This window comes from Coccomyxa subellipsoidea (genome assembly GCF_000258705.1).
Source record: "Coccomyxa subellipsoidea C-169, whole genome shotgun sequence".
In the NCBI taxonomy this organism is placed as follows: domain Eukaryota; kingdom Viridiplantae; phylum Chlorophyta; class Trebouxiophyceae; family Coccomyxaceae; genus Coccomyxa; species Coccomyxa subellipsoidea.
This window is the reverse complement of record NW_005178034.1, coordinates 210697-235557: the sequence shown is the minus strand read 5'-3', so window position 1 is coordinate 235557 and position 24861 is coordinate 210697. Positions and strand designations below refer to the sequence as shown.

At 54.0% G+C, this 24861-nt stretch overlaps 6 protein-coding genes across 6 annotated transcripts; 3 read left to right on the top strand and 3 right to left on the bottom strand.

Moving 5' to 3' along the window:
- Positions 1-292: 292 nt before the first annotated feature.
- COCSUDRAFT_16095 (cation efflux protein) lies at positions 293-3301 on the top strand (the record flags this gene model as incomplete). The annotated part of the gene is made up of 7 exons (XM_005647057.1): positions 293-369; positions 493-606; positions 867-988; positions 1390-1571; positions 1944-2108; positions 2562-2723; positions 3095-3301. Coding segments are annotated over 7 exons (1029 nt in total), but the record flags the coding sequence as incomplete, so codon positions are not given.
- Positions 3302-4546: 1245 nt separating this feature from the next.
- On the bottom strand, positions 4547-6133 carry COCSUDRAFT_42241 (hypothetical protein; the record flags this gene model as incomplete). Its single annotated transcript, XM_005647056.1, has 6 exons — positions 4547-4592; positions 4806-4903; positions 5138-5297; positions 5581-5707; positions 5833-5875; positions 6002-6133. 6 exons carry the CDS (start codon positions 6131-6133, stop codon positions 4547-4549), a joined length of 606 nt encoding a protein of 201 aa, XP_005647113.1.
- A 1154-nt stretch (positions 6134-7287) lies between these two features.
- On the top strand, positions 7288-12874 carry COCSUDRAFT_42240 (hypothetical protein; the record flags this gene model as incomplete). Its single annotated transcript, XM_005647055.1, has 12 exons — positions 7288-7439; positions 7718-7928; positions 8181-8250; positions 8576-8833; positions 9209-9386; positions 10031-10181; positions 10506-10733; positions 11022-11208; positions 11445-11464; positions 11858-12020; positions 12324-12446; positions 12750-12874. 12 exons carry the CDS (start codon positions 7288-7290, stop codon positions 12872-12874), a joined length of 1866 nt encoding a protein of 621 aa, XP_005647112.1.
- A 1611-nt stretch (positions 12875-14485) lies between these two features.
- Positions 14486-17884, bottom strand: COCSUDRAFT_63714 (hypothetical protein; the record flags this gene model as incomplete). Its single annotated transcript, XM_005647054.1, has 7 exons — positions 14486-15073; positions 15259-15384; positions 15619-15827; positions 16053-16299; positions 16628-16837; positions 17343-17549; positions 17807-17884. 7 exons carry the CDS (start codon positions 17882-17884, stop codon positions 14486-14488), a joined length of 1665 nt encoding a protein of 554 aa, XP_005647111.1.
- Positions 17885-18488: 604 nt separating this feature from the next.
- Positions 18489-19263, top strand: COCSUDRAFT_33320 (hypothetical protein). Its single transcript, XM_005647053.1, has one exon. It carries the CDS (start codon positions 18516-18518, stop codon positions 18813-18815), a length of 300 nt encoding a protein of 99 aa, XP_005647110.1. The 5' UTR covers positions 18489-18515; the 3' UTR covers positions 18816-19263.
- A 128-nt stretch (positions 19264-19391) lies between these two features.
- Positions 19392-24719, bottom strand: COCSUDRAFT_66283 (hypothetical protein). The gene is made up of 9 exons (XM_005647052.1): positions 24554-24719; positions 23316-24214; positions 22927-23026; positions 22542-22639; positions 21976-22171; positions 21270-21482; positions 20836-20999; positions 20294-20526; positions 19392-20033 (listed from the first exon to the last, which is right to left on the bottom strand). Exons 2-9 carry the CDS (start codon positions 24164-24166, stop codon positions 19558-19560), a joined length of 2331 nt encoding a protein of 776 aa, XP_005647109.1. The 5' UTR covers positions 24167-24214; positions 24554-24719; the 3' UTR covers positions 19392-19557.
- Between the last annotated feature and the right edge of the window lie 142 nt (positions 24720-24861).

Sequence of the window (24861 nt, the reverse complement as noted above, 5' to 3'; positions counted from 1 at the left end):
CGATGCCAGTGAAGGGTATACTTGTGGGCATCGATGGTGCTGTTTTTCCTTGGTGTGATACTGTAAAGGCACCTTGTTGTGTTCACGGGCTTTCGCTAACTTCTATCTAGTGCAAGCAGAAAGAACAGGAGGCGATTGCCTCCGAACAACAGCAGGAGATTTAGCGGAAAAGGAGGCTGCTACGGTACTTTCTGTCTCTGTTCTGGCCGGAACATCTGGCTCCAAGGTCTTCCTAAGCAGCTGCACTCTGAGTGATGAGCCCAGTGAACACCTGTGTGCTGCACAGGTTCGGCGCAAATTGATCTTTGCATTGGTGCTTGCAATGATATTCATGGTGGTGGAAGTTGGTGGAGGCTTCATCGCCAACAGGTGCATAATCCACACACTGCTTTTGCTTGATGGGCTGCTGCTGTACCTCTTTCAATTACGTGTCTTCGTCTCAATGTCAGGCTACGAATGACGCTCGAAGCTCTTACAACTTGTGTGGTGCAGTCTGGCCATCATGACTGATGCAGCCCACCTATTGTCAGATGTGAGCGGCTTTGCAGTGGCCCTCTTCGCCGGCATCTATGCAGCAAAGAAGGGCGGCAGCTCACACTCTTTCGGGTGTGTATTTTTGCAATCTTTTGTAATGCCTATTGGTCATTCTGCCTGGTCCCTCTGCACGTCTGCTCTGCATCTTTCCCATTCTGTGTGCCCTTGTGAACGAGAGCAGGTCCTCCTTGGTACTATACCAGATGCTGGGAGGACATCTGCAGAGCAGATCAATGTGTGCACCATGCCTGTTGGTTCTACGCATGTGCAGCTGCGCTTGCTCCATGCTTATGCCTGGTGCATTCACACTTCAACCCATTCCTCCCTTACAGGTATCACAGGATTGAGGTGCTGGGCGCTCTGGCATCAGTGCTGGCCACCTGGTTAGTCACCGGCGTGCTCGTGTGGGAAGCAGTTGGGCGCATGATCAACCCCTCTCCTGTCAATGGCAAGGGTGCGTCCCAATGCAACCCTAGCGAGGCAGCCGCATGCCCAAAGATTTCCTCTTCTGAAGCTCCTGATATAACCTGTTGAGCTCCATCATTGGGAAATGCTTTGGTGCTGCGTCATTGCTGTCAGCATTTCGGCAGCTGCACAGTCTCAGAATTGCGCGGGAATTGCAAGAGCACACAAGGCAACCTGACCACTGGATGTGCCTTAGAACGCCAAGGCATCTCTTGGCGATGTTGTATCGTGTCCTTTTGCATGCATCTAAATGTGTGCTCAGGGAGTCTATGTGTCGACTGCATGCATGTCCAGGACATTGCAGCCATAAAAGTTGCTATGAACTCGCAACGCTCAAGAACAATTGGACAAAGGGGGGCCTATTGACGGGCACTTTCCATGTGTGTGCAGTGATGTTCATTCTGGCGCTGGTGGGCGTGGTCATCAACCTGAGCATCATGGCGATCCTGGGGGGCCACGGGCATTCGCATGGGGAGGGAGGCCATGACCATGGTCACGGCCATGGGCACTCCCATTCACACGGCGAGGGCCATGGAGAGAAGCACAGCCACAACGGCCATGCGCATGCAGGGGTGCGCCCTCTCTGCTCCAACGCTGGTGTGGAACTTTGTGCAGCAATTGCCATCTCTGACTGAGAATACCTGGTGCCACCAAGGCAACTTTGAGCTCTCGGATCCTTCCGCACTTGGGTGCTGATAAATTGCAAGCATCAATAAGCAGGCTCAAGCATATATCAACAATCCCGGCAATGATGGCGGAAGGATCCGTGCCATACACCTCTACCTTTGGCAGTCTGCTGTGTCCCTCTGATCTGAGCCCAGGCCAGCAAGCTCTGCGAAAGCATCAAATAGTACTTCTATGTGTATTTCTAGACGCTTCACCCGACTTCTAACGGCAACTACGAGGCAGCTGCATTGGTTCTGACCCTGTTCTGGGCTAAACAGGACGCGCACAGTCACGCAGAGGAGGGCCATGCGCACGCGCATGGCGTTGAGGAGGAAGCCGGGGAGACAAACATCAATCTGCGGGGGGCAATCGTGCATGTGATCGGGGATCTGGTGCAAAGCTTGGGAGTCGCGCTAGCTGGAGCGCTCATATGGTGGAAGCAGGTACGAGCATGCATCATGCATGCGTGCATGCGCTATGAATTCATGCCTGCATTCAAGCATGTCTTTGAGCTGCAAGTGTTATGCTGAGCAGCTGTGGGAATTGCAGCCAGTACTTCTGAATGTTTTGGGCATTGCTTCAGCCCCAGCCTTTGTTGCGCAGTCCGCTACATTATGCTTGCTTGTGCATCTTCGGCGTGAGATTTTATCTGCATTCAGACCTTGCTGGACCCCAAACAGAGCATACATGGCACGGCCGCAACTCCCAGCTTATGTTAAGCGCCTGAGTTTTCGAAACCTTCTGGCAGTATGTTGTTGAACTACTGGCAGTATCCTCTTGGTTTTGCAAACAAGGGTCTTAAGGCAAGCATCGGAGCAGCCTTTGTTGGTTGGAATTGTGGTGGTGTGACTCTTGACTGTATAAGTTGCATCTGAGAGCGGTTGATATGTGTGCAGGACGATCCACGGTTTGCGATCGCGGACCCGATATGCACGTTTGTGTTTGCGCTGCTGGTGCTGCTGACGACGCGGTCGCTGCTGCGTGACATCAGCGACACCCTCATGGAACGCGTGCCACGCGGACTGGACGCTGACGCGATGCAGGCCAAGCTGCAGGAGGTTGGTCACCGCCCTGCCCCACACATTCAACTCCTTTCCTGGCTGTAAAAGGTCCCGCTTGCCCAGAATCTTGTCCTTCTGCTTGGCTCTGTGTGGAGGAGCATGCAGTAACCACAGAGTGTAAGCTGTCATGCCCTCGTCAATGCAAACAATTGCATGGTGTTTGAAGACACATGACATGGCAAGGTCAAATCTTCCCAAACAGTTGGAGTACCCACACCGCCATGCTGTGGTGCTCTTATGGTGTATGACAAGCGTAGCCTGCCGAGCCTCAAGCGATGTGATCTTGCTCCTTGATTGGCTCTCTTCAGTGATAAAACCTACTCAATCGTGTTTCCTTGGCAGTAATTATAAGGGCGTGGCTGGCGTAGATTGAGGGGGTGGAGTTTGTGTCGGACCTGCACATCTGGGCGCTCAAGCCGGGCATGCCGCTGCTGGCGTGCCACCTGGACATCGCCTCGGAGAGCGTGGCCTGTGACGTGCTCTCGCGCGCGACTCAGCTCTGCCGCTCAAAGGGCATCAACCACTCCACCATCCAGCTGTCGCACCGGGGGCAGCCCTGCTGCGCCGAGTCCTGAGCCGGCCGCGGGGCATAATCCTCCTGGAGTTGGTGGGGTGAACGCTGAGCCGGCCATGGGGAAGGGGCATGACAGAGAGCCCTCGCCCATATCCAAGTATCTGGGCAGCGCTCCATGGACGCAACGAGGTCATGTAACATTTAATCTATCCTGTAGTCGGGCATTGAAGGCTGAAGCTACATTACTTGCTGCCACTCAGCTTTAGCATTGCCCTGCTGCGCCGAGTCCTGAGCCGGCCGCATGGCGTATACCCCTGGATTTGGTGGGGTGAACCCTGAGCTGGCCACGGGGGAATGCTCTGCTGTGCTGAGCCCTTAACCGGCCGGTCGCGCGGCATGCTTCCCTTGGGGTACAGGGGTTGTGGGGTGAACGTTACGCCGGTCTCGCGGTGGCGGCGGCGGCAGCGGCGGGTATTCTGTGTCAACCTGGCAGGAGTTCTGCAATGTGCTATGCTTTGGAGAGTGGAAGCCAAGCTTTTTCCTTGTGGCAAGCCAGTGATGGCTGAGATATGGAGAGATGAGGAGTCACGCTCTTGGCAAAAGACTTGTCAACGTTGTCAAAGAAGGCTGTCTTCCTCCTGAGCCTATTTTGCGCATGCCGCCTTGGCGGATTGTTCCATGGTTATGTGCTTTGATAGTCCTCAAGCACAGTGACGGTCATCGGCAGGGTGCTGTTTCCGGCTCGTTGGGCAGGGTCTCTTCTTTCAGAGATGAATGCTGGGTCTGCGGTGGGGATTGGTATTAATTTTGTGTCTACGCATGTGCATGCATGACGGCCACACGGCCTGAGTAGGCTCATCTTTGATTAGACGCATTGTATGTCTGCTCCTGTCTTGGTCCTCGAATCTGTATTGCGCTATTCCTCTAGAGAGCTGTGGGTTCACCTAGATATTCATACAGCACGGCTTGCACTGGCCTGTCAGGGTAGCTCAGTACACGCGCATGAATTTTCTTGTAGATCTGACATTGCATGTACATGTAACTCAATTGTTACTACCGTAGTTATTCACAAGTAAATCATGACCAATCCTACCTCAACTAGGCCATGACCAAGTGATCAAGCAATCCTTGAGAAGGACTCCTCCTTACGCCAGCCTTATATGAGCTCACCAGGGCGACTCAATACAAGTCCTCATACAGCAGTACAAGCACTGTGCAATCAAGAATTGGTGCAACTCGAGACTGTACAAAAGCGATTCCTCTCATGGGAGGCCAAGTTAAAGACCAGGAGGTAGAGTCTGTTCGCTCAGCTATTGACCACAAGCTCTTCAAGCTGCTTCGCTTCTTCTCTCCTGCAAGCCAGCGGAACATTTGATCCTCAAGGACTGACCTCACATGTGTCATGTCGCGCATGCGATCATGACTGCAGGCTGCCAGAGTGATGGAAGTGCACAGATCATGCCACTTCCTGATGTGCAAATGATGGAGTTATCAGCGGGGTTACAAGAGCTTCAAGAGACTAGTAATGGGATGGCAGATGAAAGCAAGAGTGGAGCCAATCGCACCATGCAGGCATCTTTGACAGCTTCTCCTTTTCTGGCTGCGTCAGATCCTCCCCCTTTTCTTCTCGTTCTTGCAAGGCCTCGCACTGCCTCAGCTTTTTCTGCACATCCCCAAAGTATAATAATTGATCATGTTGACAGCGTGAAGTGGCAGTACTGATATTTTAATTATGCATTTTCTAGTCCTAAGGACCCGGAGCAAGAACATCAAGCAACACCTGTGTTACTAAGTCCACTCTTCTCAAAATGGGCAGTAAAGGAGTGCCTTAATGATCGATCGCCATTGCTCTCTTGCATCATAGGGTGTGTGGGGGGCCTTGCTGACTTCCCCTCACCTGCAGAGCTCGCAGCAGCTTCTCGGCAGCTGACGGCTGACCGCCGGAAACTTCCTGGTCGGGTGCCGGCACCGGCGCCGCGGCCGCGGCGGCCGGCTGGGAGCTACAGGTAGCTGGTTTAGCAGCGGGCTGCCCGCCGTCGCTGCCCCAGTCACCCAACCTGTGCATGACACACACTATAAACATAGTTGTCATGTGCGGCCCTTGGAAACAAGCTGAAACTCTTTGCTTGCTGCAATACAAATCTGAGCAGCAAAGCCAGACATGGTGGATGCAAGAGGCTGTGCACAGACATTCCCAAAGAACTCGTGCTTGCTTGATTGTTGGTTGAACGCTCTTGTTCCTGCCATTGAAATTTTAAGCAGCCAAAGACACTTTTGGGTAGACTTGCAGCCTTTGTCCTGCAACCCTGTCATGGACAGTTGGTGTGTTAAGGTACTCACCTGACAGCTGCTAAACCATTGCTCACTCTGCTAACCGCTACAGTATCCTCAGAAGCCTTCTTCGCTTTTCTTTGCGCGTTCTTTTTGGCTGCCTTTGATCTAGCTGCAGCCTTTGCAGCTTCCAGATCTGTGCAGCGATGCGAATGAGGTGAGGACAGAGTACATGGATTGCAGGTCCATAATGGTAAGAGATGCAATGGCCCTGCACTTGCTCTTTGCACTTATAAGAGTGGAAGGGGCCGTGAGCCTCACCTGAATTGTCCAGGCCAGGAACTTTGGGACCGCCACGCTGCGCCTGTAGGGCAGCAAAGGATACACATCAGCAATAATGTGATTCTCTGCAGCCCATGCAGGTGGTCAAATGTTTAATACAGTCTCCGTTGGACCATGAAACTCAAGCAATAAAGCGGGGACCAATCACCAAGGCGCCCCTTGGGACGTAGACAGGCTGCTCGTCCTGGGGCACGTAGCCTGCCCTGACTTTCACGTCCTTCCTGTAGGTGCCATCTGGCCGTCGAGTTCCGGAAATGACTCTCTCTCCATCATCCCCCATGTCGAGGATATTGAGAGGCTATTCTGTTGAACAAATGCTGCCAGGTATCCAAAGCTCCTCCAATTCTATCGACAGGTGTGGCAAGTGATCTGTCAGAGTTCAACTTATTTTCTATGATTGCGGTGCGCAAGGTCAAGCAGGAATGGAATGTCGAAACATCGCTATGACACTTCTTGATGTGATCGATGCAGATTTTCGCAGAGTGAAATGCGGTCAAGTGGCCAAAATGAAACCTGATCACATGGTGCTCAAATGACGCGCACGTGCAGACGGTCGCCGAACGCGGCAAGTGCATCGTTCAAAATTGTGGTGATCAGGATGCGATGAGTTGCATTGAAGTCCAAAAATTGCTCTTTATTGAACATCAACGAATAAAGTAGCCACAATCTTTGATCGATCATTGCAACGTGCTGCAGCATTGACCCGTCGCGCCGTGAGACGCTTGCTGGAATAAATTTGCCGCAAAGCAAATTTGGATCAGATGACACCTTCAACAAGTTGAGCCATATTTGCTCTGTACTACCTCACTCTCTTCACTGCGGACAAGATCTACACTTGACCTCCTCCTCAGGCACATCACGCTATATACCTGCGCAACAGGTTATCTTTGGCCCTGGAATGGCAACGCAATATTCAATCTTGTACAATTCTATGTGTTGAATCAAATGATAGTGTGCTGCGCTCCTCAACCAAATCCTGAATAGGTGGCGCAAGCTTGACTATTTTCCACCTCTACAGGCAAAGCAACATGAGAGAACGTCTCCTCGTACTTATTCTGCCGCTGCTTCTGTTGAGTTCGAGTGGCTGCAATGCATCGGTCGTGGACTCCTTGTGGCACAGCCTGACAGCATGGCTGCACCTAAATGCTTCACTACCCAATCTCCTAGATGGTAGACATCAACCCACCTTTGATTCACCCAAACTCCAGTAAATGCAAGCAAGAAACTGCTGCATGAGTCACACTTAACGACACCCTAATGGACCTCCAGAAAAGGCTTCAGTTATGGTGCATCAATCTGTGCCATGGTAGTTCAAGGTTTGACTTCCTTGCAGCGTCAAAGGCATTGCTGGTGCATGCTCAGTCTGAAAGTCTTTCCTTGAGCTTGAATACAACACCATTACCATTGTTCACTTCAGGGCCGGTGTGTCTGAACATGGAGGGAACTCCGGTGGACTGGTGGATTGCCATGAAGCTGCCAGGCGCTGATGACCTGGCATATTTGGACAGCCAGGACGCAGCCAAGCTTGGAGAACAAGCACGCTTCAGGCAAGCACCAATGCAGCCGCTCATAAGCAACAAGCAAATGTCAGTAGTGCCTGTGTACATCCAAATTATATCGGTGTTTTAGAGGAAACCAACACCTCTTATCTTTGGGCACCCAAATGGAAACAAAAAATAGCACCTTCAAGATTTAATCACAAATATTGGATCCGCAGAAGAAATCGGCTTGTCTCTACAATCCATGCATAAGGTATTCTTTGACACCTGAAAGCATGCAGCACCCGTTGCCATTCTCATCATAGTGTGGGCTAAATTTTTCAGAAGATCAGCTTCAACACCACAATGAATGTCTCATTCTTCAGGTACATGCCTGCCGAGGCCAGCGCCCTTGACAGGACGCTGCGCCAGCTGTACGCTGACGAGCACGGCACCTATTCAGGAGGTGCCACATCAGCAGACGACAGATTAGGCCGCCCCGGCCACATCATGTACAGCGATGAGCCGCCGCTGGTGGAGGGATTGAGTGACGAGGACTCTTTTGGGTTCGCGTTCACACAGGGCAAGGGCGTCATGGTGAGCATCTGCTATTCTTTCTGCGCAGCTGTCCTTCAACAGAATACCATATCTTGTGAATGGAACATCATGTATGATACTACTCCTATTGTTGCATACTCATAGTCATGTGTCATACATTGCGAGGACTTTCCCTTGCGAAGTTCTGCTGGGGTGTTCTACTCCCCTGCCCGTGTCTGCTTGGCAGGAATGTGCCATTGCATATCATGTGATGTGCTGATGAAGCAACGTCGTTTGCGGCGTTGCTCACAGGGCTATGGGGAGCAGCAGGGCTTCTGGCTTGTGCACAGCGTTCCCTCCTTCCCAGCAGCGCCCAGAAAGGGTGCCTACTCAGGCACGCAATCAGACCTCTCTTAGTGGCCCTACTTGTCATCTGCTTCTCCAAAATACACACCATATTGGTCACATATTGTTCCAAGCTTTCCTGCCAAGAGGCAAGCTGCATCTGCAGCTGCGTTGCATTGTAAGGCTGCCAGAATCCTACCCCTTTTTGGACTCGCCGGAACCGAGCAAGACCCAGTCAACCGTGGGCACCATAAAGCAGCATACCGGTACCGTAACCGTACCATATTGCTCAAACACACTAAAAAAAGTCAGACAGGGGCAATTTTGGAGAGGAGTGGGATCACAATGATGATGCATTACAGGCGTGCCTAGGAGGGAGGCAGGCAATGCGCACACCTTCCTGTGCATGTCGGCGGCCACGCGCCAGCTCAGCGCCACGTCAGCAACACTGCGCGCGAACGCTTACTACGTCTACTCGGAGGCCGCGCCTGAACAGGCTCGGGGATTACTAAGCGATGCGCAGCGCGCGGCGTTCCCTGACCTGGTTGGCTTGGATCCTGATCAGGACGCGGCCAAGGCAGGCTTTGGCGTCAAAGTGACAGAATTTGAAACGCTGAAAGGTGCGGATAGGTACCACTTTCTCATCCGGGGCTTTGTTTTATGTAAAGTCTCGGTCAAGTCCACAAACAATAGGTGAGCTTGCACAGGATACCTAAAACCCCCTTTGCATGCCGGAGGCACGATTGCATGCAGTGGATTACATCAGTCACCTCTCTTGCGCCCATTCATTGGCATGCAAGCTTAAGGATGCGAGTGTGGCTGAGAGCCTCTCTGGTGGTCATATTGAGACTGCAGCATCGGGGCAGTTATCAGGATTTGCTCCATTTGCCTGGTCTAGACCATGAATCTGTAGAAATTATGACACTTCTGGAAGAGTGATGGGATTCCTGAAAGTAGGATAATAGCAGGCTAACAGTGTTTTCTATTTTGGGCAGGCGAGCGTTTTGTGGTGTTTGCAAACGACGGCCAGCGGCCAGGGGTTCGGGTGATGAGGGACATTGTACAGTCCTATTTTGGCAACGGCATGTTATATGCTAATCCCCCTCCCGACCAGGGGAGCGAAGAGGGTCCATGCCAGGGCGGCGACTCTGTGTTCCCTTCGCTGCATGCCAGGTCAGCTCATAGATCTCCTGAATGCACCATCCGACATGTGGGATAAATACTACAAAATCAGAAGGCCTTGTCTCTGAGCAGATCTGACGACCGCTGAGAGGTCTTTCGCTGTCTGCCAGAGTGTATTATAATTGTCTACCTAGGATACCATGCCTCGAGCAATGAACACACACTGGCACACACTGGGTCAGTGAGATTGGGATGAACCGCACAAGGTGCTCATGTATGACCTGTGTGACTTCTGCGCACCAATGGTGTGTGCTGAGGCAATCCAGCACAAGCACGGCACAAGGGGTTCATATTTTGAAGTAAAAAATATCTGGCATGCATCGTTCATATCAGACTGAAAGAGCCCGTTCTCGTCCGCTCCCTGAAGGTTAACACTCTTGAGCGCAACTAGTATTGGGTTGGGTGACCACCTGAGAATCCTGCGTGACGATGTGTTTCTGCTTTTTTTTTCTCTTGCATCTGCTACTTGACTTCTCCATTCTTTTCCTGCTGATGATCTCATATCAAACAGCTTCAAAAGCTCATCAAATTGGATGCCACAGCAGCATGGCCACCTGTTCGAACCTTGGGACGGACCCTTTTTCGGGGATGCCAATTTCAGGGTCCTGACTGACAAATCATACGTGCTGGAACAGGGAATATTTCCTGGAAGATGCAGACATTGCATGGACCGCCGCTGAGGACCTCTCCACATGGGCCATCTCCCTGGGCGGCCAGAGCCGCTGCCGGGACGCGGCCGCCGCAGCCGAGCCGGCAGCTTCCATGCAGCCTGATCAGGCTTCTGTGGTGAGTCAGCTTCTACTTCGCTGACACACACTTGTATGGGGTCCAAGCGGGAAAGATACCACTTCTTGCTCGAAAGGAGATTTGAGAGATACTGTTACATTACATGTGCCCGAGTGCATCATAGAGTGTGCTGTTCTAAAACCCAAAGAGCCTGTGCCCCCTCCTCTGGAGTCCTGAGGAGTGCAAATCAATGAGGCATTGCTTCACACAATATTAATGCATGACGTAGGGTGCGGTTTCAACACATCATGGGCATTATTGTCGGAATCTGGGGTAGTGTGTCTTGCTCAGGCGCGATGTGAAGCTTGTGTGGCATGTGTTCAGGACAAAGGAGCCCTTGTACAGCAGGATGTCCAGCCAAATGATGAGTCACCGCCGATGTGGTCCCAGACGATGACTCGCCCCGTGGCCAGCGCGTCTCGCCGGCGTTTATTGGCTTCGCAACCCCTGCCGGATCAGCGGAGGGCAGGGGGTTTGAGGGCCTGGTTTGGCGACCTGGCAGCTGAAGGCAAGGCATGGTGGAGGACTGTTCGCGGTGTGGCAAGCTCAGAGGTGAGCAGAACTTGGGATGAAGGTTCATGTGCATGGAGCCATAGCCCATCGCTTGAAAAAGACAAGTGATTAGCTTGCAATCAGCCACAAACTTTGCTGAGGTGATGTCTTCGAAACAAGAGCAGAAATTCAGACCCTTGCGTGAGGTAGGAATCGGTTGCCATGCTTGTGGCAGTGGAGCAATATGCTTGTCTGTCCTCCACGCTCTTTGCACATGCATGTCAGAAGTCTACACTTCTTCACAAAATGCATAGTCTGGTCTTATAATTTCTTCCCTATGCGTGACAGGACGCTGCGGACGACACCAGCTTTCTGCCGGCGGTGCCCCTATACACCCCTCCGGACGCATCATACCCCTCGGCAGCTGCCGGCATCCTGCAGAGCCGGGCAGACGCGTTGCAAGAGGCTGCCGCTGCAGCAGAGAGCGCCCAGGATACACTTTTGCAGGAACGCCCCATGTTGCGCCAGCAGCGAGGTTAGTAAATTCGTCGGCCAGAAGCTTCTCGCGAGATGATCATTCCTGGCCTTGTTCCTGAGTGGCGACTTGCGAGCGAATGAGCATACTGTGCGGTGCAGTCACGAGCACCTGAATGCAGACGCGCGTCTGATGGCACGCCGGATGCGAATTTCTTTGACATCCTTGAAAGTGCGCATTGCACCGCGTTTTGGAGAACACAAATTTTGGTATTGAACGGGGTGTGTCGGCTGCAGAGGCGTCTGATGCGTGGCGGGTGGATGGCGTTGCCTATTCTGTCGCGGCTGATGCGGATGAGGAGGCGTTCCTGGCACTGCCAGAACTGGGGAATCCTGATCAGGCGTGATCCTGCAGTGAACTTTGCCATGTCTCGGATTTTTGTGATGTGCACAACAGAAGAGGACTGCTGCTTGGACTGGTGTATGCCTTTTAGCACTGGCATAAGTGACACAACACAAAGCTCCTTGTATTGTGCATGTTCCATCAGCAGATGGAGCCAGACCGGCTGTGGAAGTAGCCTTTCATCAAGACATGGATTCATTTTTTTTAAGAAATGAGCCTGAGTATGAGCCCTGTCTATAGCAGCATGCATGGCATGCTCTCAGGCTCACACATTCCTTGTACTGACCGTTGACTCCTGCATTCACAGGAACCAGCAGGGTGCATGGACGGTTCGTGCAAAACTGCAAAGCTGGCAGAGCGAGTGGCGGCACTCGAGGAGAAGCTGCAGCGGCTGGAGAACTTTGTGGTGGAGGCGGACGATGACCTGGCAGATGACGTGGATGAGCTGGCGAATGATGATGAGGACAACGGTGAGTCATTGGTTACTCATCCTTGCGGCAGCGGCACTGGGCAACCTTCTTGTCTCTGCACATGTCTTGGCATCCAGTAAACCTGAGTTCTACTGAAATCACACTACATGTGCATGAGCTCCTGTCTTGCGAGTTGGGCGCTACTGTGCAACAAGGGGTCTCTGTATCCTAAAATGAGGTCACAAGGTCTTTGGCATTGCATGACTTTTCAGTCCAGAGCTTGAGGCAATGGTACAGTCTATGCTTGTTTCTGATCTCTACTTGCTTACTTAGCTGGCAGATGATGTAAATCTCTGCATGCAGATGATGAACTGGAAGAAGAGGATATGAGAAATGAGGGCGGGGAGGATGGCATTGCACAGGCTCTTATGTCAGGGTGCGATCAAAGCGCAGCGCAGCGCAGCGTGGCATGCATGCACGATGCAGGTACAATAAATGCAAGGTGTTCTTTATACTCTTGAAGAATGGTGCCCCTGCAAAGTCTCATTTGCTGTGAATGCAGTGCCTGAGATTGGATGCAAGCTTGTGCTGTGCAAAATTCCAATAGACGCCTTTACAGAGTCCAGATACAACAGGACCATGCCTCACGCTCAGGGCCTCAGAGTCTTTGTTCTGGTGAGACTTGCAGTGCAGCGCACAAAACAAGCATCCAAGCTTACCTTCACCTGATGCACTAGATTAAAAGAGGTTCTGGACAGGGGTGTAAGACTATTTCTGCATTCGTTGCAGGCCGCAGCCTTCAGTCGGCGGATCTGCCGGGAGGGGTGGTGTGCTCTGCAGGGAACCCCGCCATATGGGCGGCCCTCCGCGACCTGGTCCAGTCAGCAGAAGTTGCAACCGCGTCCCGGTGCTAACAGAATGTTTGCCTTTTTAAACGGATGAGTCTGTTCTAGTGCCCTCCTTGGTGATGGGATGCTGCACAGCATTTGGTTGCTTGGGTGCTGCATGGATCTCTGCTACAGTGATGGCACCGCCCAGGGTCGGCTTTCAAGAATTCGCTGGTGCTGGATGTTTCAGGACTTGCCCAGCTCAATACATTGTATCACAGCTGGTTTTGTACAACAGAATTACCTTAGTATCAAAGTGCTATGAGACAGAGCATGCAAGTATGGTCGAGTATGCATGAGCAAATGCATACGCGTGGGCACATGAATGACTGGCTGCAGCTGATGCAACTTTTAAATCAAGCTAAGAGATATGTAACACAAATGTAATGATGATTGCAACACTCATTGTGAATATGGAAGACGAAGGCCATCTTACACATGTTGGTTGTATCGGTTCTTCAGCTACGAAATGTTCCAGGGATATTCCAGCAGCCCAGGACCAGCGAAATTAAAACCATGCGCTACAGTCTCTAGAAATCTTAGCAACTTATTTGTCTGCCGATATAGACAGCTAGCATGCATGCATGACACTCAGCTAGCTCACCAAACGTTCTCTAAAGAAGCTCTCTGCCTACGAAGATGCTCACACCTCTCAACAAGCTATGTCCGAGCAAATCAGTATAAGCAAACATCCCACAGCCGAGGATCATCCTTTTGCATGCATGCACATATGTGCGTCCAAGTGCCAGCAGCATTTCCTTTCCTATTGCAGGGCGCTTGGAATGCACCACCGGTAAGAACCAAAAAACCTTTCCAGCTGACATACTTCAGCGCTTGCTTTGTCCTGCCAAAAAGTTATCTCCTCTGCATCATCTGCATTGAGATCAACTTCTTTCAGTGCTGCCAATACTGCAGCCAAGAAGTTCCCATAATGCACGACATAGCAGCAAGATTCTTACCACAAGCGAAGCACCGACGAGGTGTCTACTACTGACAACTGCACAGCGCACGCGCACAAAAGTGTGGGCTCTAATTTTTCCAAGTCGCACCTTCTCTGTGCACAGGCCTGAGAGCACAGGACTTCACACCAGAAAGGCGGCTACGCTGGCTTGTCAGAACACACTACGCTAGAAAAACTCTCACAGCAGCGAAATGAAAAAACATGTAACGGTTGGCATATGCTGTGCCACAAAAGACTCTCTGCCATACAGACACACACATCCCTTGGTGCTGTTTTGCAAAAATACTGCACCGACATTGTTAGCTGAATACAGCTAGGCACGGCTACTTTACATACTGCAACAAAATTGAATTTTTATGGGTTTTTGCCGAGCTGCATTCCTGCAGACGGTGCAAGTTTTCACATTGAAAATGACAAATGATTTGAAATGCAGGAAGATTAATTATGCCTGAAATTGTCGAGCTTCTTGTGTTCTCACCACGACTCGCCTCACATATTCATTGGGCCCTGAAAGGGTAAGTTCAAATCTGCAAGACGTTTGCCAGAAACCAAACTCTCTCGCCCATCTATTCGCACTGCTGCATTTACGCTGCACGGGTTCCACAAATCGCTATTGCATCACTTCGAGCAGCCTTGCTTGTGACTCGCAGCTGTCCCAGTACCCAGCTGAAGAGTGTCTAGGGGCCGCCCTCAGCTTTGCCCATGCGCCGGACTGTGGTGATGTGCGGCAGGCCCAGCAGCCACGCAGCCGACCGCTTCGGCTTTGCCACGGCCGCGGCGTTGCCGTCGGCGCTGGCAGCCGCAGGCGGCTGCAGCAGCGCGGCGGCATCGATCGCCGGCAAGGCAGCCGCCGCCGCCTGGTCGGCCAGGCCGCGCGCCAGAAGCGAGACCACCCGCCGGGGCTGGCGGCTGCCGCCGCCGCCACCGCCGGGAGGCCCCTCCCCACCGCCGGGTAGTCCCTCGCCACCGCGCTCCCCCTGCTCGTCGTGCTGCGCGCCAAGCACCGGGCTGCCGTCTCCCCCATCCGCATGCGCGCTGCCGCCGCGGAAGCGGCGCACCGGCTCTACTGCTGCGCTGACTGTGCAGGCGGCATCTGAGGGAGTCCCCTGCTGCGCTCCAGGCGAGGCGGCTGACTCCTTGCTGACCTCTGCGCACGGCGGCGACTGCTGGAGACCGGACGGGCTGCTGGGCAGATCCAGTTCAATGGCCTCTGCTGCCACTGGCTCGAGTGGCATGTCTGTGGAGGCGTGCGCTGACAGCGACACCTGCATGCATCATGCTCATCCGTGAATAAAGTGTTGTCATTTGGGCAGTTACGCCCTCTGCAAGGCAAGGAACAGGTCGACAGGAAAGCCCTTCAGGCTAGAAAAGAAGCAACAAGACCACAATGCGGCCTAACAGAGGTGTGATCGGCAGTCCTTCCAAACGACAAATACAATACAGCACTCACCACAAACGGTAGCTGCGACGCAGCAGCAGAGTCCCCGCTCCTACGCCTAGTAATTTCCAGCAGCTGCTTCTTGCCCCGGGTGAGACCAGCTCCTAGCCCCTCCAGCATGGCTTCAAGGCCCTTTGACTGCGCAAAAGCAGAGTCCATAAGTCTCGGCAGTTCATCACATAACCTCCATCAATTATTGCGACCAGGAAGCCCACATAAGAGCGTACAGAGCACCTAACCATCACGCCCTGAAAAGGTAGATTGTGGAGTGCTTGGTGTAGTCGTCTGAGCTCTGCTTTTTGTGAAGAACCACAGGCATTGGAGGCGCCTGTTTTCTGGGAGAGAGGGTTCTATTTCGCCAGCAAAGCACACCTGGGCTCTTTCTGGCTGCGCAATGCCTGTGTAGCCGTCTGCTTTCTGCTGCTGCTGTTGTTGTCTACCAGGCCGTTCCCTGCGGCCGTCCGGGCCGGCGTCGCGGCCACGCGCCAAGTGGCGCCAGGCTGGCGCCTGCGGCGGAGGCAACGCCATCGCTGCCATGCGCTTTGTGGGCGAGTTGAACGGCGTAGCTCCCTCTTTTGCGCCTGCACAGTCAACCGCCCACGATTCGTAATTGTACTGCACGCAGAACGAAGCCATTCATCAAAATGCCGGCCATGTTGCAGCAATACCGCTGCAATCACTGCAAATGCAGGCCCACTTCTCTCCTTTTGAAAATTGCCTAGCTGGCCGGTGGGAAAAGCGGCAACGGTATACGGTATATCATATGTGGGAAGGACTGCATGGCTCGCGAGCGAGAACACACTTACCCGCGGCGGCAGGGCCAAGGCCCCATTTAGAGAGCACGCTCTTGTTGCGGCGCCAGGGCGGCAGCGGCAGCTGCTGGTCTTTGAAGGCAGCTGCCACGGCGCTGCTCAGAAGCTCCACCACAGCTGCCAACCGGCCAGCGCCGCCGACAAACTCGCTCGGCGCGGCGGACAGCAGTGAGTCATATTCAGGCGTCGAGTGCGCTATTCGGAAGTGCTCTCGCAGTTGCGGCTCCACTATGACCGGAGCCTGCGAGATGAAGACTCGGTCAAGAACAATGGCTATTGTGTACCCGGCCATCTTAGGACATCTTCCACAACAGGGCTGCAAGCCAGAGACAGTAGACATGAGCACAAGCAGTGAAGACTGCTGCAAGCGTAGATCAACGTGCTGCACTGAGCAAGTGTCTAACAACCGTCCTTCTTTCAAAAGTGTTGAACTGTCTCTTTCCTGTTCCATTGGAGGCCACAAAAAGAGCCTCGCTCCCTTTTCCTCAAGAAGTGACAAGAAGAATAGGCGCCCACAAGAAGGAACAGTCTCATTCCCTCTTTCTCAGAGGCCGCAAGAAGGCACCCACCGTGACCGCTGAGTCAAGGGAGCCAGAGACGATGAGGTAGGTGTGCTGCAGTTTCTCCAGGCACTGCCGCCTGCATGCCTTGCCGCACTCGCGGGGCTGGCCGCTCTCTAGCCGCACCAGGAACCCCATGGCAGACAGCACCTCCGCCAGATCTGGCGCGCTGATGCTCCCCTCCCTCTCCCCCTTCAAGCCCCTTAGCAGCCCCAGCAGCTGCAGGAATCGAAAGACTCACCGACCAGTCATTGTGCAGTAATCCTGATGGTCTGTTCATCTTGCCTGCTTTGCCGGATGATTTAAAGGGTAGCCAGGAAGTACAGAGCTCCAGCCAAGTCCAATACAACGCAGCAACTCGGACGTCCAAGATGCAGATGAGATGTAGAGATCTAGCACGTTTGGACCCACAAATACGGGCACACTTTGCAGAAAATCCTGCCAGTATCTTGTTGAAGACAGCAGGTGTTCATCAATGCCATCAAACTGGTGCATGATGCTCCAGAGGTGGGTATTTAAGGGGCAGCAGGCTGACAAGGAAGCTAAAGGCAGCTGTGAGCATTTTTCCTCCCTCTTCTCACAAAGGCCTTGGAGCTGCTGCTGGATTGCATCTATAGCCTTGGTAGTGCGGCCTTTGGCTTTTCCTGAGAAAGGAAGAGACTGCAGGCAAGACGGTGGCCCATCCTATCAACAAGAGAACCAAGCTGACCAACATAAGACTCACCTGGGCCTCGAAGTCCGTTTGGGGCACGGACAGCAGCAATAGCCGTCTATGCGAGTCCGAAAAGTCCCCGCCAACTGTTGGCAACAACGCTTCGTCGGCGCCCAGACTGCTGCGCTGCCTTAGCAACTGACTTGGGTGCTGCGAGAGCTCCAGGGAGAAGATGGGACTGCCCGCCATTCCACTTACGGCGGAGCCCTTCCCAGCATCCTGCAACAATAGGCGAGATTGATCCCACGTCTGTTGACCGACGCAAGAGTAAGTCGCCTCGGAAGCTACACGGCGGCTTTGGCTTGCCTCGGACGCAGCAGCACTCTGGGCCCTTACGCGCACTCGTTTGGAATGCGGAGTTGATTCGGAGCGTCTGTGCTTTGTACAAAGCAAAATTACACGCACACAATGGCGCTGAGTGCCGATCTTGGAGTAACGCACAACTTACACAACGGGTCACTGGGTGCTGTGCCCACCTCAGAACTCATATTTTCCTCGCGTCGCAGCACAGCAAAAGGAGACAGCCGCATGGCCCTCCGCACGCCAGGTAGCATCGATTCTTCAGCCTTCAGCCTTTCAGATGTACCAGGAAAACATCGCACGTGCAATACACAAGCTCAACGAGGCCCTCGTCGCGTAGCTCTTACTTCCCTCCTTCTAGCCGCACAACGGAACCAGCCTACCGATTCCCAACTCTATGCCCATTCCCAGCCGCCTGTCTTTATGTGCTCGGGCGTTTGATTTGAGGACTTTTTCTGTTGAAGATGCTTGGCCCACGTGCCGATGTACATTTTCGGATCCTCTCCAATTTCCCCCACAAGGTTTGAATTGGAGTCCGACAGGTCCGACATGACAAATGCCTGCCAGCAGGACACATCAAGTTGTGCTGCATTCTAATGGATGAAGTACCTGCCATGGATGCTCCACAACATGTACATGCAGACGGCCACTGGCAATTTTTTTTTTAAATTCATGGATGAGCCAATGCAACTGCAGCCAATGGCCGGGCACCTGCTGAGCCCATTGTGGCCCCCCATTGTGCCAGCTGGCAACGTTGCCAATGCATCGAAACATTATCATGGATGATCCAATCCTGGCCATTGGCCTGGCCTGGTCTGGCCTGTGTGCATGCATGGCCTGGTTGATTAAAACTGGTCACATGAGAATTACATTGCTGCACAGCTAATGGCTGATGCCTACGAGGAGTGTCTAGACAACGAAGCTATAGGAGCTGCGCAGCGCTGCTGCAGCATACATGCCAAGCTAGCTCTTAAACACCCGCGCTTTTGGGAGCACACAAAGCTTGCAGCGCCGTCAGACCGATCAGCTAAAGCTACAGTCAGCTTCTTAGAATGGGTACCCATAAGACCCCGTTGCATTTTTCAGGAGCTGAGCTGTCTGGAGAGACTGCACACACAGTACACATCCGTTCGCATGCGCACACATGGGATGCACTATGTGCACCACTGTGATATGCAGTGCTAGGCTAGCACCCCTGCAAACTGGTAAACGCACTAAATCGCATGATTTTTGCACTCTTTAGATGCGTTCCTCGAGCACTCGAGAAGCAAGCATCTGTTTCATAGACCCACCGTAATCATGTGGTCTGCAACAGGGCAACTGACGTACACCTGGACATTGTCTCTAGATCCCCCTTGCATCATCAACAATGCCATGCTCTGCCGAAAGTCCTTGCACACAGCATAGCGCTCCATGACTCTCTTAAGTTTGTGCAGACACAATGATATGAACAAGCCACATTGGCCGAGTACAAGGGGCCTATCTCCTATACTGTACTATATTCTGCTCTGCCCATATGGACTTTTGAGTTCTGTATGACTACACACTGCACACACCAGCCAAACGGGGTTCGTCCCTCCATGGACTTCATAATGTTGCACAGAGCCCTGAGCGGGGCGCTTTCTAGCTGTTCTACTCCGATTGGACCGCGAGCTATTCTACTCTGATTGGAAGCTGCGGCATGCATGTGCATGCAGGATGAACACAAAATGCGTCTAGCCCGTTGTTATTCACCAATAGGTCCCCTGTAGAACACCCCTAAAGTATGCCCTGCCTTTCCTTAGCAAGCAGACTGGGGCATCTGCACCTGGGTCCAATGGACACATCTACATCCCCCCTCGCACACACCCAAGTCACCCTTGCTAGGAAGCCTCACATCGCCGATGCACACCGACCGACCTTACCCAATGACTCACTGTGGAATGAGTCATTGGTGCGACGGCAGCGCGGGGGCATTCCTAGGCGGCCAGCAACCGCCGCTGGATCGCCGCAGGCCGGGGTGAAACTTCGGCACCAAAGGATCGTACAGGGAACCAATCGCGCGGCGCTCCCTCCCGCCGGCCCCGGCGCGCGGCGTGCCCTCCTCACCAGCCAGATAACCCCGCTGCTGGCTGCCAGGCGGGTGCCCCGCGCCACCGCTAAGCTTTTCAGTGGCACTGGCGGGGGCACTACCACTTGGTCGAGGCCAGTGCCCGCCGGTTGACTTCCTTGGACGCGCCCGTGTCATGCCCAGATCCCGTTTGTCTTCGCTGCGAGAGAAGGGATTGGGGCCACCGGGGTCGGCTGCGGTGGCGCCGGAGGGCGGACTGCAGAACAGTTGCAGCGCCGGCTGCGGCCCCGGCCGGAGCCACGCGGCCAGCGGCGGCAGTGCGCGCACCGGAGACGCCGGCCGCTGCTCGGCTCCTGTTGTGCAAGACTGAACAGTTGAAGGCCCATCTCAAATTAACCTGGCAATGCATGCACCATGCACAATCTTGTGAAGATGCCTTCGATGCGGAAAACCCAAAAGTATACGGTAGTGTGCAGCCAAAAGTCTGAGAGTGTTTGAGATGTACCCACTCGGCGGCAGAATGTACAAGTGAGCAGCTGACAACTGAGAAGACGATATCAGCTACACACATGAGACTTCTTGTCGGGCAGGCATGTGACAAGCAGGCTCGCACCTGACTGGGCAGGGGGCATGGGCGTGTCTGCAGGCGCGTGCGGCGGCCCCGAGGCCGGTGCACTGCTGAGGCAGGCGCTGCGCAGCGTCCCTCGGCGGGTCAGCGTTTCGCCCTCCCCATGCGCTGCAAGCACCGCTGACGAGTGGCGTGGCAGCTCAAATAAGCTGAGTTGGCGTGAGCTGGCTGGCTGGGCTGAGGGTGCGCTTGACAGTGGCCTCTGGCGGCGGGGGGACCTGGCAGTCATAGACTAATGCTTCAGCTCTCTGCAGATTACTGGGGGGTTAGGACTGATACTATGCCAATTACACTCTTGTCCCTCAATCCTACAAGACATTTCATGACAACAATGCGCCAATATGACTCTTCAGAACAGCTGGACTGCTTGCGCAGAACACAGGCAGCCAACTGCTCCAATGAGACATTCTGGTGCACCTTTCAGGCACCTCTTTGCAAGCCACATACAATCTGCCATAGATGCCAGTTTCGTGTGGAAAGGCCCAAGAGTTGTGGGAAGGCTCAAAGTGGCGAAGCAGCATGCAGACCTTGGATGGAGGTCAGATGCACTGCCGTCCGCTGCTTCGCTGCAGGGAGCGCGGCGCTTCTGCGGAGACGGCTGGCTGTGCAGGGGAGGGCCGCTCTGTGCCTGGCTCTGTTTTTGGGAGGCTTGAGGCGACTTTGGCGAACCTGGCTGCGCGCTATGACCATCCTGCAGAACCAATCCACATGACTCATGGCTAAGGCACAGCTTTGCAAGAAATGTGCACGGCATGGCTCCAGCTCATTCTCCTTGATTTCTGCTGTCTGCTTTGAACATGCAGTTTGGGCATAACGAACGAACCCATCCTCGCAAAGCTCATGTCATTTTTCCATTCTGGCAAAGACCCCCTCGAGCCTGGCCTGATTGGGAGCTTTGGGGACAAATCTGCATCCTGGATTCCAAATCTGCAATGGTTTGGGATCTGCGTGCATGGCTCACCGGCTGACGGCTGGCACTCGAAGCGAACTTCCGGCTGCAGGCGGCGACGCTGCGCGCTGCTCCGTGGCGGACGCCGCCGGAGCTGGCGGACCACTCGGCCCGGGGGGACTCTGCGGTGGTGGGCGGTGGCGCCGTGGGGGACCCCACCGTGCTCGCCGTGCTCCGCGTGCTGCGGCGCAGCGGTGCTCCGAACAGGTACTCCGCCCAGTCGTCCTGCATCCATGAGTAGTGCAATTTCAATAAAATGGCCACGCAGAGATCCCTTTCTATAGCACATGCGCATGCTCTGCAGAGTGAAATTTGGGCTTACACAGCCTCATGCCCAACCTGTCCCGCCTCCCTGCTCCAGTTCTCTTCAGGAGGCCTTGGAAGGACACGCTCTAGCGCTCCACAGATATAGCAACTGATGATCTCCTGGATGAAGGGCCACCATGACCATGTGTACTCTAATCCACCAAGTATGTACCAAGCAAGCCTTCAAATGCGTTTTACTTGTTTCCCTGCTTTGTCGCGAGTGAACCACCCCTGACCATCCAACACACCTCTACCTAGAAAGCACCCTGCAACGCAAGCGTGCATTCCGCTCTTGCGCAGCAAAAGCAAGCAGAGGTTGGTTGACCGTGCATTGGGGTAACCCTAAATGCATCAACAAAGAATAAAAAAGGTTTAAGAATCAAAATGATGATGAATGGGCATGGGAGCGCACAGAGATGGTGCTGGAAGAGCTGGTGGGAGAGTCCAGGCCGTCCTCGTCGCTGTCACTGCCGTCTTGCGCAATTGCCGGACGCGGCCGCAGCACGCGCAGCGTGCGCAGCGCAGGCAGGGCGGCCGGCTTAGCCGCGGCAATTTTCTGCGCCGTCACATGCCGCCTCGGCCGCGGTATGCGCGGCAGCAGGCCCACCCTGTGAATGCACCCTTGCCTGTGTGAGTGTGAGGGGGCTGACACACCCAAGAATTTAGTTCACCCACCGGGACCAATGCGCCATTGCCCCTGTAAGTGTAACGGGGCCTGTCACATCCACCAGGAGCTACAATCTCTGATGAACGCAGCCCTGGCTTTACAATTATAGGTCTTGGATTTTCACTCACAAAATGTGGGCCCTGCCACTGTCACGGGCTTCGCACGCCCACCAGGAAGCACACATGTCAGCGATGCAACGTCACCATCATCACTCCAAGACTCCGTCAAGAGCATCTTTGGTTGCACTGTGTAGTGCGTGCAGGTGCTGCAGGGAATGCCCTGACAGGAGCGAGGGGTAAATGAGTCGTCACCTGCGCTTGAGGCGGTCTATGGAGGGCCGGTAGCTCTCTCCCAGCTCCACCTCCAGCATCTTTATGCTGCTGGGCGTCAGATCCACCGGGTAGGACACCTGCCGCAGAAGCAGTAATGGTGGTGAGTACAGTTCTAACACTCTCCCTGTCATGTCAGCATACTCTCATGGTGCTTCTTACAAAGCGCCGAGAGGAGGCATGTCCCCTACGCATGTGTTGTGGCTGACATATACAGACAGCAGATATATAGCAACAATAGCTTGCACTGTCGAGGCACCCAGCTACACATAATGAGCTGCCTGTTGCGGCGTAGCGTTTTCAATGAACCCTCCAATAGTATCAGCGTTGATTGACCCTCAGAGCTCTGAAGTGACAAGAGCTTCACCTGCAGGGCACGTCGCTGGCGTGCAGTCTCGCCCTCGTGGTCTGGGTGGCCGTCAGGGGTCTCATAGTGCTGTTCCAGGGGTCCGGGCGCGAAACGCACCCTGCAGCACCGCAATGTTGCTCAGCACATGATCACAGCTCTTCCCAGCTTCATCTGTCCATGCTGCTTCAGCCGCTGCACCACGTCCTTGTGGCCTCCCTCAGCATCACAGATCAGCAGTATGGTGCCATTTGACATGCAATTATTGTCAAGCAGTGCGCAGCAGAGGATGCAGTTGGGCAAGGCCAGGGCTGCCTTTCTAGGATTGATGACCATGCACATCCCTGTGACAGAGGGACTGGCATCTGTCTGCACGCATGCATGGAAGACAGGATGTCAAGACAGTGCACCTTCGTCTGGGAGACCTCCGCGGAGAGCCAGGGCCGGGAACGCTCGCCGCGACCGGTGCAGCGGCAGGCGCAGCAAGGCCGCTGCTTCGTCCTACAGGTGTAAAGTCCGACGTGCCATCAGGTTTCTGCTGGTGCCTCCTCCTAAGGCAGCTGCGCGGCGTGGTCTTCTGCTTTGCTGTTGCACGTGCTTGCTTCTGCGCAGACCCCTTTGCGGCTGCCTGGCTGGAAGATGCACCGCCCATGTCTTCCCCTATGCTGAGTCCAGACGCCTGCCTCTCCAAGACTGCTTCCTCTGTCTGAGCGGCTGTAGGCGACGCCTGCATTGAGCAGGGCAGCACGGCCTCCTGTGAGCGGGTGCGGCGCCGGGGAGACTCGATGGCCAGCGGTGGTGGCAGGTAGGGGGCCTTGGGGGACTGCCTTGAGTAGCTACGAGGGCTGTCTAGGCCGTGGCTGCCACTTGAAGCACTCCTGGTGATGATTGGGCGCAGCCCTGGCGCTGGCAGGGAAGCCTGCTGCGCTTGCTGCGCTGCAGATGGCTGGGCAGTTGGGGAAGCCCCCTCTGTAGTTTTGCACCCATTGGCATGGACGCTGTTGTCTGTGGGCTGATTATGTGCTGAATCGCTCAATGACGCGGTCCTGCCGTCCACAGAGAGGTCGTAGCTGGGCCTGGCTGGGGAGCAGGTGCCCTTGGGACTGCCACAGCTGCTGCTGACATATGTTTCGATCTGGCCTGACAGCTGGCCCTCCTTAATGGTGGTATCTTCACATGTCGTCTTCTTTGCGGCGCGTGTCACGGGCATGCCGATCTCCTCCAGGAAACTCTGGTCCACCTTTCTTTTCAGCACTTGCATGGTGTGCCAGTTCTCTGCCTCGACGGTATCAACGGCATTCCTTCTCACCTGCCACAATCATAAAAGTGATTAGAAGACACAGATGCGAAAGCAGCGCAAAGATGGCGGGGCCATGAATTTGCATTCAGTGCTACGACGACCAAGGAAAGCTGCTGTGTTAGAAAGACACTGTACACATTTGTAGAGCGGCGGCTGAAAATTGCCGCATTATTTTTGCAGTAACCAAGGCACAAAATAGACAACATGGGCCATCTCCTAATCCTGAATCAGAACAAACTGCACGCTACAATGCCTCACAGCGCAGCTGCAAAACAATCGGGCCTCGTGGCCTGAATCCCTATTGCGAAATACATTACATCAATCCAAGATGCACAGTAGTGGCCAGACCTTAATATTGTTTTTGCACGCCGTCGCTAGACGGATCTGTGCCAAGCCCCTCTTCACGCTGACCTTGCGATGCCGCACTCCCAGAACCACGATCGCAATTGAATGCCCACCCACAAGGACTGTGACTCCGTCACCATCCAAATTACCGCTCCTTGATGGGCCAATTCCACGCACTTCGATTATCACTCAACGCAAATGACCCGCCTTCTTCTCGCGCAAAGCACGTCTGGGCAGGCACCCGTCGCAAACGGCGTTGAAATTAACCAAATCAGGCAGGATGCTAATAGCTTCCCAGATTGGGGAAGCTA